Source organism: Scyliorhinus torazame, chromosome 19, assembly GCF_047496885.1.
Source record: "Scyliorhinus torazame isolate Kashiwa2021f chromosome 19, sScyTor2.1, whole genome shotgun sequence".
Classification (NCBI taxonomy): domain Eukaryota; kingdom Metazoa; phylum Chordata; class Chondrichthyes; order Carcharhiniformes; family Scyliorhinidae; genus Scyliorhinus; species Scyliorhinus torazame.
The window spans coordinates 140852649-140864928 of NC_092725.1; the positions used below are offsets into that span (position 1 = coordinate 140852649).

Here is a 12280-nt window from a genome sequence, read left to right on the forward strand (position 1 = left end):
AATCTATTGTGAATGTGGTGTGGGTCGCGAGAGATGGCCATTTTGTAAAAGTGGGTCGCTGGAAAAAAAGTTTGAAGAATACTGATTTAATAGACTGCACCAATATATAAAGGGGATGCAGGTGGCACTGTTTTGTTGTGGCCAAGTGATTACTGAACACAAGTCGAAGAAGTCAAGACTTGTTTCCTTCGGAGCTTAACATGCAGTTTTGTATTCTTCTGACCAGTGCCATGCCTATTTAGCACATGAAATGAAATGAAAAATGAAATGAACTTTTATACAGAAAGATTCCAATTATATCTCACAGCGAATCAAACACCGGCGGCTCGTAAGGTTGCAACTTCTCTCGCAACACATAAGAAAGTGCTTTCACCTTCTTCCTGATGATGGCAGTGGAACCGAAACCCTTCGGCAATTAATAATGGTCAAGGTGAGCAATGCCCTTCCAAAATCTTCATTTGCTTGATATTGGACTTAACTCCCGGTTTTGCTGGGTGAACTAAATTTTGTAGCAGCTTAAAGGTTTTACATCCTGCCGAACCGAGAGAAGTTGCAACCTTACGGTCCGCCGGTGTTTGATTCGCTGTGAGATATAATTGGAATCTTTCTGTATAAAAGTTCCAAGTCTCAGAGTCTTCATTAAATGCACCCTCGGCGCCCGTTTTTCCCGCCATTCCGGATCCCGGCTCATGGGCTCTATACTTTAACTAACTTCCTCCCTTTGATCCCCTTATCCACAAAGCAGCTTAGAATTGTTTCCTTTTAGGCTGACTGTGGTTTGACTTTTCCCAAGTAGTGTCCCGTGCAGAGTCAGACTTCTGAATCCCTGATTCACGCAACCCATTTCGCTTCCCCACGTGCATTGTCACTGTAGCCCATACTCTCCCCCTTCAATGACAAGCAGGTTTTCTGAACTGTTGTTCTTCTTTACTCACGGTTGTGGTCAAGTTTTTTTTTAACGATCAGCATCGGTGACTGTGCTTCACCTGACGTGTGTCTGACTCCAATAATTCTTCTCTGCTCTCCACGCCGTCTCCACTGTGTTTGTTGACGAGTTTCTTCTTCGAGCAATTTATTGCTTGCCTCAACCCTCATCGCCTGTTTTCTGTTATACCTCTGAGTTTACAGCAAAGAGAAAAGGTTTGGAGGGCCCACAATCTGGATTCGTTCACACACTTTGCCTGGTTTTATTAAGAGGTTTTACTCGTGTAATCTAAGATGAAGAACTGGAAACCTTTGCAGACATCACTACAGATCACGTGATGTTCACCAGCAGTGGTGTATGCTCTGATACACACTTCCAACAAACATAAATGAACCACATTGTGAGCCAGACTACCGTTGGTGTAATTCTCAGCACACTTGCAATTGTTCAGCAAGTGCTGTTCAATCACAGAATCACACCTTCGGTTGGACATTATACTCTGAGTTTTGCAAGCAGCAGTTGGTTGCGGACGGTCAGTACTCTGCTTGTTGTAAATAGCCTTCTTTCTGACTCTCCCACTCAGCACCTACGTTTTGACCCTCCTTCTAGCTCACCCCCCCCCCCCCCCCACACACACCCTTTCAGCTCCCCTGCTCCCCTAACTCTCCAGTGCTGTTTGACACCATCTGCCAGTCATTGGGACATTGGACCTACCTATTTGGCATCGAACTGACTGTTTGCAATGGGCTGCACTGAACCACCCATGCTTGCCTAACTCAGCGTGGGCACATTAGTTCCCGACTCCGTTCTCCATGGCAAAACGTTGAACAATCAGAGTTGACTTGCCAACAGACCGACACCCTTTTCACGCGCAGGATACATTGTTGCTCCTTTTGAAACGTGACATTCTTGCATTGGCTCTGGTGAGTGCAAGACTAAAGCATCCCCCTTTATTTAGCTCAATAAATTAAACGTTTAATGTAAAATTACAAGTCAGGGTCAAATGGGAATGCGGTCTGTGTTTAGCACTTTTTCATTTAGTACAACGGCTTTTGGAGCACATGGAGTGCGACATGTCCAGGACCTAATCCATTTCCACAAGTAAACAAACTCACAGGGGGCCGAGGCCGGAGAAATGGGCGAAGCCACATTTACTGTGATGAGGACCATCAGAGATTTGCAGCATCACAATGTTGCGGTGCAGTAACTCCAGGTGCAAGCTGCAGTGTAAGCTAGATTTGCAACTTGCCAGCTCGGTGATGCGAGCTCGCTCACTCAGCGGCTCGCCCGCCCGCGTTGCACAGTCAGACTCAGCCGGGCGCAGCCGCCGCCGGCTCCGGGCCACTTCCACAGGGCAGCAGGTGAGGTGATAAAGCCATTCAGCAAACGTAGCAAGGAGAGAGCCGGGGACAGTGCGAGGCGACACTGCAGCCCCGGCTGAAAGCAGTGACACAGAGAGAAGCCGCTCCCCGGCTCCTGTTTGCATTTTGTTTCAATGAACATCCCAGTATCTCAGCCACCACTCGGTGCAGCACAGAGGGACGCAACTATCTGAATAGAAGAATTGTCCTTTACAGCAGTGCGCAGTCCAGCATCTGAGTGTCACCCAGTTTGCACCCTAATATTTGGAAACAAAAGGGTTTAATTTATTTTTGTCCTGCCTTAAAATCATAGAATTTACAGTGCAGAAGGAGGCCATTCGGCCCATCGAGTCTGCATTGGCCCTTGGAAAGGGCACCCTACCCAAGCCTACACCTCCGGGTATCTTGGTAACTCCACCTTACCTTTTTTTGGACGCCAAGGGCAATTTAACACGGCCAATCCACCTAACCTCCACATCTTTGGACTGTGGGACGAAACTGGAGCTCCCGGAGGAAACTCCGGGGAGAACGTGCAGACTCCGCACAGAGAGTGACCCAAGCCGGGAATCGAACCTGGGACCCTGGGGCTGTGAAGCAGCAGTGGTAACCACTGTGCTACCGTGCTGCCCATATGCAAAATGCATTTTGTTCCAACACTTAATTCGCCAGAGCAGAGTAAGCGAATAATGATCTTTCTTAGTGTCACAAGTAGGCTTACATTAACACTGCAATGAAGTTACTGTGAAAATCCCCCAGTTGCTACACTCCAGCGCCTGCTCGTTGTACATTGAGGGAGATTTCAGAATGTCCAAATTAGCTAACAGCACGACTTTCGGGACTTGTGGGCGGAAACCGGAGCACCCGGAGGAAACCCACGCAGACACGGGGAGAACGTGTAAACTCCACACAGTGACCCAGCCGGGAATTGAACAAGGGTCCCTGGTGCTGTGAAGCAACAGTGCTAACCACTGTGCTACCGTGCCGCCCTGTGGACCAAGTGTTGGTAAATGGGATGAGTGTGGATTAGTATTTGATGGTGGGCTGAAGGGCCTGATTGTGTGCTGTATGACTCTATCTATGACATAGGAAGAGACGTTAATAAATGGTGTGGGATTGAATTATTTGAAATTAATCTTCCCCACTAACTTTTTCTGGGTGGTGTACACGGAGATGAATGTTCTAATTCCATCTCCGGACTAAACAACCGGGTATCTTTCACTTTTATTGACGTTTCTTTCGATGGCTGGAAGCTGGAGTTAGTGCTGTGCTGATCACCCAGGAGAGATTTGCTCCTCTCATCTTTTTAATCTGATTTCCAGGGCTGTGATTTGCTGGATCGCTCCCGCTGACAGTCCAGGCCAGCCTCACAGTGCAGAGCTACAGCAGACACACACACACACACACAGAGCCAGAGTGTGGGCTACCCCCCTGGACACTAATGGCTCAGTGTCCCGCCTGAAGTGAGAATTCGACCCGGGACCCAGGTCACAAGTTGGGGATGTCCCACCTCAACGGCTCATCGGTGGCATTGCCCATGTGCAACCTCCAGGATCAGGATGCCAGTAACCAGCTGCTGACCGTCAACGGGCACCGCAAGTCGCCAGCCTTCCTGGGAGTGGCGGAGGATGGGGCAGACACTTGCTACGCTCCAGGTGCACTTGAGCAAGAAGATGCGGTGGTTAATAATGGATCGTCGGGCGTCCCTTGCAACCCGGAGGCGGACCCCCCGGATCCGACCCCCCCGGCGGACAGTGCAGCCATGGCCGCCTCGGAGACTCGCAAAAACAGCTCGGCCAGCCGCTTTTACCGTCCCTACATGACCAGGACCAGCGCGCAGGGAGATGTGTACAACTTCCTGGAGAGACCGAGCGGCTGGAAGTGCTTCACCTATCACTTCGCTGTGTGAGTACCGCACTCCGGCTGTGACATTGAATAGTCCTGGGGAGTGTTACAGGCAGATTGCTTCCCAACACCACCACCCCAGGATAAACCTGCACCCCCCCCCCCCCCCCACAGGATAACATCCCCTCCCCAGGATAAACCTGCCACCCCCCCCCCCCACAGGATAACATCCCCTCCCTAGGATAAACCTGCCCCCCCCCCAGGATACCCCCCCCCCAGGATAAACCTGCCCCCCCCCCACCCAGGATAAACCTGCCCCCCCCCCCACAGGATAACATCCCCTCCCTAGGATAAACCTGCCCCCCCAGGATAAACCTGCCCCCCCTCCCCAGGATAAACATGCCCCCCCAGGATAAACATGCCCCCCCCCAGGAAAAACATGCCCCCCCCCCAGGATAAACCTGCCCCCCCTGGGAATTCCTAAAATAAAACACACAATGATGGGCTCCCGCGTCTTAAACTGCGGCTCGTCAAATTTGCCCAGAGATTTCCTTCATTGTGAAAACTTTTTTTGGGTAGTGGGAGTGAATGTTGTGAATAAGAAGCCAGTCACCCGCCCCCCCCCCCCCCCCGGCCGCTTTTCACTGCAATGGTGCAACATGTTTACATGTCAGCTTTGGGAAAATGTATCCAATACTCCCCACACGATTGTGTGATTTGAAGTGTTCTGTGCGGAATTGCCCTGCACCAACATGTGGCCTTCCTCACTCACTCTTGTCCCATTTTGTCTTGTTGGATTTCGGCGTTTTCCTTCTCGCCCCTCCACCTCTTCCAATTGTGTTTTTTTTCCAACATGCAAAATGTTTTCCACCCATTTTGACAGGATCAAAACTACTTTTGGTGACCGTGGCTTCAGCGTCAATGTGCGCACAGTTTGTTACATTGGAGACTATCTTAACAGACCCAGTTTCTTATCTGTGAACTTTGGGCTGAAATGGAGATTAATAATTCGGGGGCAGTTCGGTATTGGCTAGCCGTTTTAGCAGGAACGGGATCACTCTGTCGATACCTCTTTAAATAGTAGCCGAAGGGGAGAGTATTATTCATGCTTTGAAAATAACAAATTTGCTTACAGCAGACTGCTGCTCACCACATCAGAGAGAACAATGGAATCATTTGACCGCTCACATGCCAAACCCCATTCTGATGATGAGTCAGGTGCCAGGTACCCAGAGCACTGATCATCCCCAGAGCACTCTGTACCTCCATCCCCCAGAGGACTGGTCATCCCCAGAGCACTGAGCACCCTCAGAGCACTGTGCACCTCCAACCCCCAGAGCACTGTGCACCCCCAGAGCACTCTGTACCTCCATCCCCCAGAGCACTGTGCACCCCCAGAGCACTGCATCCCCAGAGCACTCTGTACCTCCATCCCCCAGAGCACTGTGCACCCCAGAGCACTGTGCATCCCCAGAGTACTGTGCACCTCCATCCTCCAGAGCACTGTGCATCCCCAGAGCACTGTGCACCTCCATCCCCCAGAGCTCTGTGTACCCCCAGAGCACTGTGCAACCATAGAGCACTGTGCACCCCCAGCCCCCTCCAGCACTGTGCACCTCCATCCCCCAGAGCACTGTGTACCCCCAGAGCACTGTTCAACCCAGCCCCCAGAGCACTGTGCACCCATAGAGCACTGTGCACCCCCAGCCCCCTCCAGCACTGTGCACCACCATCCCCCAGAGCACTGTCCTCCTCCAGCCCCCAGAGCACAATGCACCCCCAGCCCCCAGAGCACTATGTACCCCCAGAGCACCATGCACCCCCACTGTGCACCCCCAGCCCCCAGAGCACTGTCCTCCAGCCCCCAGAGCACTGTGCACCCCCAGTCCCCATAGCACTGTGCACCCCCAGCCCCCTACAGCACTGATCAGCTCCAGCCTCATGTCGTTCAAGTACATTATTTGGATTGTCTGTGGAACTTGGCTGTTTTGATGAAGAAGTCCTTGGCTGGAATTTTAACAGGTGGCCACGAGATTCTCCGCACCATCTGGTAGGAAAGATGGCAGAGATCCCATCCCAACCGATTAAGCACCACCTTCCCACCTCCATGAATATTTTGTTTTTTTAAGAGGGTCATAGAATCCGGCGGCACTGCCGGGAATGAACCACTCTCGCCTCCGCCACCAACCTATCGGGTCGCTTCTGCTGCTGGCACCGGCAGTGGGGCTGGAAGCTTTGTGGCGACTTTCTGGCCCTTGTTGCCTAACTGATATCTGGTATGAGGACACTGAAAGCATTGCTTAACTGCGAGGCATGGTCATGCTCTCTGTGCAGCATTAGAAGTGCTGCTGTTTTATTTTTTAAAATATTTTTTTTATTAAAGTTTTGCAAAGTTTTTCATAATAAATAGTAATAACCCTAACACAGCAAAATAGAGTGAACATTAACATAGTGCAAAAAGAGATTATACAATAGGAATTGACTAGACGTGGCCCCACATGCCTCAGTCTTCCCACACCCTCCCAACGGAGCACTCACCCCCCACTCCCCTATGGGTCGCTGCTGCTGACGTTTTAATTTTCCCTGAGAAGCCATTGGACGGTATTATGCCCCCGCTCAACACACTTGGCAAAATTATTTACACACGTAAGTAGGCATCTGTTCGTGGTGTTGTCGTCCCTTGCTTCTCCCAGACGGAGTTCGCTGCCGTTGTCGTCTCGTTCCGCTTCTGCGGCCCTCCCGCCTTCCCCGTTTTCTCGGTTCCTGTGGACGATAAGTTTGTTAACGTTTCCCTGCCTCTCCCCTCCCCCTCCCTGGCTCTCCTCTATTGTTCCGTCTATTCCCTCTACCCCCCCCTCTCCCTGCTCCTGCCCCCCCCCCCCCCACCCCCGGTGGCTCACCTTTCCTTCCTCTTAGATTTAGCTGTTTACACACACACACCCCAGCATGAAGCTGGAAGTGTGTGGGTATCCTTTGGGGAGATTGATCATATAGTTTGTTTATGTTTACAACCTTTGGAGTGTGGTTGGGCGGCAAATGCTTAATTTTAAGGTACTGGAATGCGACATATCGAATTAATTAGAGCTTGCTTATTGTTGGAAAGAAATCATCTGCCTTTAATGAGAATGTGATCTGATTTAGGAACATCTTTCTAATGTTAGGGCTAGAGTCCACTCTTGGCGAATGCATCCGAGGGTTGCACAATGTGCTTGATTGAGGAGAAAGGCTGAGTGATTTTCAGGGAGGAACAGGCTGACAATATTATTGTCAATACACTACTGTACCATGTTTGAAGTTTGGTTCTTGGGTTGGTCAGGCCAATCCATTTATGCTGTGACCGGGACCATGACAAATATCCTTTCTCCAGACTTCTGTCACTTCCTCAGCTGAGACAGGTGGTTTATTCGCACCAAAATTGATGTGGGCACCTTAACCCAATAAGTAAATATCTCTGATCATGGCATTTGGTGTGTCATTGAGTCATAGACGTTTCCAACACTGAAAAGGCCATTTGTCACATTGTTTCTGCGCCGGCCAAAAACAACCACCCAATTCGAATCCCAATTTCCAGCACTTGGCCCATAGCCTTGAATGCCTTGGTAATGCACATGTAAATACTTCTTGATTCTTATGACAGTCTCTGCCTCCATCACCCTTTTCAGGCAGTGAGTTCCAGACTGTCTACTGTATCTATGTCCCTCAGAAGTATACACAACTCACCCTCCTCTGCTCCAAGGAAAACAACCCCAGTCTATCCAATCTCTCTTCAAAGCTAAAACTCTGCAGCCCTGGCAACACCCTGGTAACTCCCCTCTGACCCTTTCCAGTGCTGTCTCATCCCTCTTTAGCTCAGTGGGCTGGACAGCTGGTTCGTGACGCAGAGCGAGGCCAGCAGCGCGGGGTCAATTCCTGTACCGGCTGAGATTATTCATGAAGACTCTCCTTCTCAAACTTGCCCCTCGCCTGAGGTGCAGTGACCCTCAGGTTAACTCACCCCCAGTCAGCTCTCCCCCTCAAAGGGGAAAGCAGCCGAAGGTCATCTGGGACTGTGGCAACATTACTTTTACTTATAATGTGGATTCCAGAACTGCACATAATACTCTATCTGTGGTCAAACCAACATTTTATACTGTTCCAGCGTAGCCTCCCTGCTCTTAAACTCTATGCCTCTGCTGATAAAGACAAATATGCCGTCTGCTGATCAGGACAGTGTGTTCCAGGTTTTGTATTTTGGAGAGGACAAAACAGACTTATTAGCACCGGCTGAATCTTGAAAACCAGCTTTGGAGGGAGTTGGTTTAATTCGCTGGCTGGCAACCTGTAGATTGGCTAGAGATAGTGTTCTGCCTGACAACAGTCAGTGAGTGGTTCTTGTGCAATGCTTCTGAGAGCTGGGCAGAAGTGATTAGACCTTGAAGGAAGAAGGAAGTCTCTCTCTGTGGGCGGGATTCTCCGTTCAGTGCGGTGCGCCTTCATCGGCAGCGAGATTCTCCGTCCCGCCAGCCGGCCAATGGGATTTCCCATTGTGGGCATCCCCACGCCGTCGGGAAATCCCCCGGGCGTGGGTGCTCTGCTGGAGTAACAGAGACTCCCGATAGCGGAGAATCCAGCCCTCTGTCTTTCTTGCTGCTGAATTAAAGGACTGTTTTATTGTTCTGAAGCCAGTGAGTGCCTGGCACATCTTTACGATATATTTGAAATGATCTTGAATCTACAAATAAAGTAGCTAGCCTTGCCAGGAAAAAAAACATCTGAATCCTAGAAGGAAGCATTGAAACAAAAGCTTGAACCTTGAACTGGAAGCCACCCCAGTGCATCAGGGATCCTTAATCCTTTAATTTTATCATTATATTCTTTCCCCTCCACCACCCTTTTCCTCTATGTTGTCTGTGTTTGTGTTTGTGTGTAGAGTAAGGGTGAGCCAAGAGGGAGGGGTGCTGGGAAAAGGGTATCAGGTCGTCAGTTACAGTTCTGTCAGTTTAATTATAAAAGGTAATTTGTGTTAAATTTACAAACCTGCAGGTGGCTGTTGTTAATTGTGCTCAGCAACAATCCTCGGGTATTTTAAAATAACATCTAATTTCACTTGTGTTGCAAGTCTGGGTCAAGTGGAGCTGGAACTTACCGTGCACTAGCCCAGGGGGTCGTGTCACCTCACACTTAGCCAGATTGAATTCCATTTGTGACCAATCCATATCCTTCTGTAATCTAAAGCTATCCTCCTCACTGTTTACTATCCTCCTTGCTACAACAAAAGGAGCTTTCACTAACTTTTTCTGATCAGAAAGCACTTAGCTCCTTTTGATAAGGATCAATCATAGCAAGTGTTTATAAACATCGTGGTTAGCATCGAACACGGGTCCTCAGCACCATGAGGCAGCAGTGCTAACCACTATGCCACCGTGCTGCCCAACTGACTATGAGTTTATAAGCCTCGCAAAGGGGGGTGGATTTGTCGGGTTTGACGACGGGAACGATGGGTGTGGCCCACTCATCGGGGTCAATGTAGAATCTGCCTCTGGCTCCATTTATATTTCCGAGCCCCCTTTGGAAGACTTCAGGGTATTTACTGATAATTTAAAATAGTCCTCCGATGCCCAATCTAAATATTTCCAGCTGATCTAGTCTGATCTGCTGGAGCCAGATCTGCCCGAAAGACTTGGCCTTGGTCCTCACTTATTGCTTACCGGAGAGCTGTTTGTTTCACTGAGAAGGCTGCTCGGGAATCCCGTTTTCATTCCTTGTCGCCAATGCAATAACTCCGCCAAGGTCAGGCTATGAACAAACTCATATTTATGCCAGTAACAAAAAGAATGCACTTCCGCGGGATGCAAAGCTTGTTCCCCAGTCCAGGACCATCGGAAAAAACGGTCCGGGTCTGGCGTACAGGTTTTAAAGTCCCGCCGGTTTAGTCCCCATTGAGCGAACCGTCGGCCGCTCAATATGAGAACTCATATTCCATGGACTCCACGGGGAGATCAATCAACGATTCCCCGTGGGGTTCATGAGCATCATTACAGTAGGGACACAGGTAGCTCTGAAGCCCAAGTCCTTGGTATTATTGCTGGAATATTGCCAGGGCCCGAGCCTTTGCAGTATCCGGTGCTTACAGCTATTTCTTGATATTACATCCTTGCAACTTGATTTATAGTTAGAAATTGATTTGAACCTGTTCGCACTTTGTTTCCACAATTGGAAATCACCTTCATTAATGCAAGGACCTGTAATCGAAAATCACACCTAGGTCACATGAAAATGGAAAAATCTATTGCATCTGTTGTCCGGAAGGATGTCTTTAGTATTGTACATCCTACTGCGTGAAATTGCTTTTACCATTGATTAAGGTATTGATCAGTGAAGATATAAATTGGAAGCTTTTGTGGTTTGAGTCAAAGCAAACCGTTCCACAATTGATTGACCTCATTCATAGTGCAGTTGCAAAGTGTTTCTTATGGACACATAATATTCATTTTAATTATCCATTTACAAGGACATATTGATGGCCGCATGTTCCACGCAAATCTTGTTCTGGCTTGGACATGAAAATTTGACGAATTATTGACTGTGATTTGCCTTAGCTGTGTAACATATGTTTTCATTTGACGAATTTTAAAATTAAGACAATTTGGAAACAATGATCCAAGAGGTTATGTGATTGTGAAAGGGCGAAGACAGAAGCTGGGTGCTCTCCATGTTTGATTAACCAGCTTTTCACTTGAACTATTATTTTCTCCTTGCAACACCCCACCCCTATAAGACTGGCCATTTGCACTCTGAAGGTTAGTACCTTCACACAAATAGTAGAAGAAAAGTCATAGAGTAAAGAGTTCAAGTGTATGACGTGTATAATTTTGTCAAATTTAAATGGAAATTGCTTCCTCCAGGAAGGCACTATATGTTTCTGGCTGAGGTTTATCCATTGAAAAAAAAAATCACATTTGGACTGGATAAGCTGCTTACATTATGTTTTTTAAAAAACTGGCTTGGCTAAGAACTTCCGCTGATCGAATTGGAGAAGATGGATCCATCCAACTTCTGGTGATATGGGTCCAGCACGCTTCCACTGCGCCACTCTCTTCCCACATCTTATTGGCCAGTGCGAGGAATGAACCCGCTGCGGGGAACGAACCCATGATCTTGCCACGATTAGCACTGTGGTCTCCATTATTAGCACTGCGGTCTCAAATAAAATGCAGAAACAAATTCTGAATGTAACTTTGTAAAATATGTGAATTATATTTGTTGCCACATCTGTTAGCTTCTGTTGGCTATTAAAAACATAGCTTGATGCATGTGTTGTTGGTTCATATGAATTGAAATAAACAGGGATGTGGCAGTTATCGGCAGTAAATAACATGCCTCCCGGGTTTCCACTAATTGTGGCCTTACTTTGTATTAGTTTGCGTAACAGCTAATAAACAATCATTTTTCAAAGGCAGGATAAAATGAAAAGAAAATGTAAGTGATATATGTTTCGCAAATGCAATTCAATAGCTTCTTGTTATGCACCACTTGCAATTTAGAACTTGGGCTCTTATTGTGATGTAAATGTTGAACAATATTGTGTTACTGTTGATTGAGTAACAGTAATGTGAAGCATAATATCAGTGTTTCCTTAATGAGAACCCAAAGCCTTCTGAAACATGCCCTTCATTACTATTTTAAATAACTCTCAGCAAATAGTTTATATCCATGCTATCATTCATTTATCTGAGCAGATTGTGAATTACTGAGTTACAGCTACACATAGCACGATATAAAGGATTGCTCCACACTTCAGTTTGATAATCTAAAGATAAGAAATGACCCAATACCTCTCGGAAAAGCAGTGCACTACTGAACTGCATTTATGGCATTTATTTTCGGAGCCGCGGTACCGAATTCAGCTACTAATATGCCAGCTTTTCTTGTGAACGTGAGCAAAGAATAATCTTCAATTCTTTTTTTAAAAAAAAATTTGGAGTACCCAATTCATTTTTTCCAATTAAGGGGCAATTTAGCGTGGCCAATCCACTTACCCTGCACATCTTTGGGTTGTGGGGGTTAGATTCACGCAAACACGGGGAGAATGACCCAGAGCCGGGATCGAATCTGGGACCTCCGCCCCGTGAAGCAGCAGTGCAAACCACTGCGTCATCGTGCTGCCCTATAA

General features: G+C 47.9%; 1 protein-coding gene across 1 annotated transcript in view; it reads left to right on the forward strand.

Annotated features, from left to right (window-relative positions):
* Window positions 1–3719: 3719 nt before the first annotated feature.
* The window catches only part of kcnq1.2 (potassium voltage-gated channel, KQT-like subfamily, member 1.2), a 162614-nt gene continuing 154053 nt past the window's right edge, over window positions 3720–12280 (forward strand). The window contains exon 1 of the mRNA XM_072484001.1: window positions 3720–4188. Coding sequence (XP_072340102.1) covers window positions 3785–4188 — 404 coding nt within the window. The 5' untranslated portion in view covers window positions 3720–3784. The remainder of the gene's footprint in view (window positions 4189–12280) is intronic.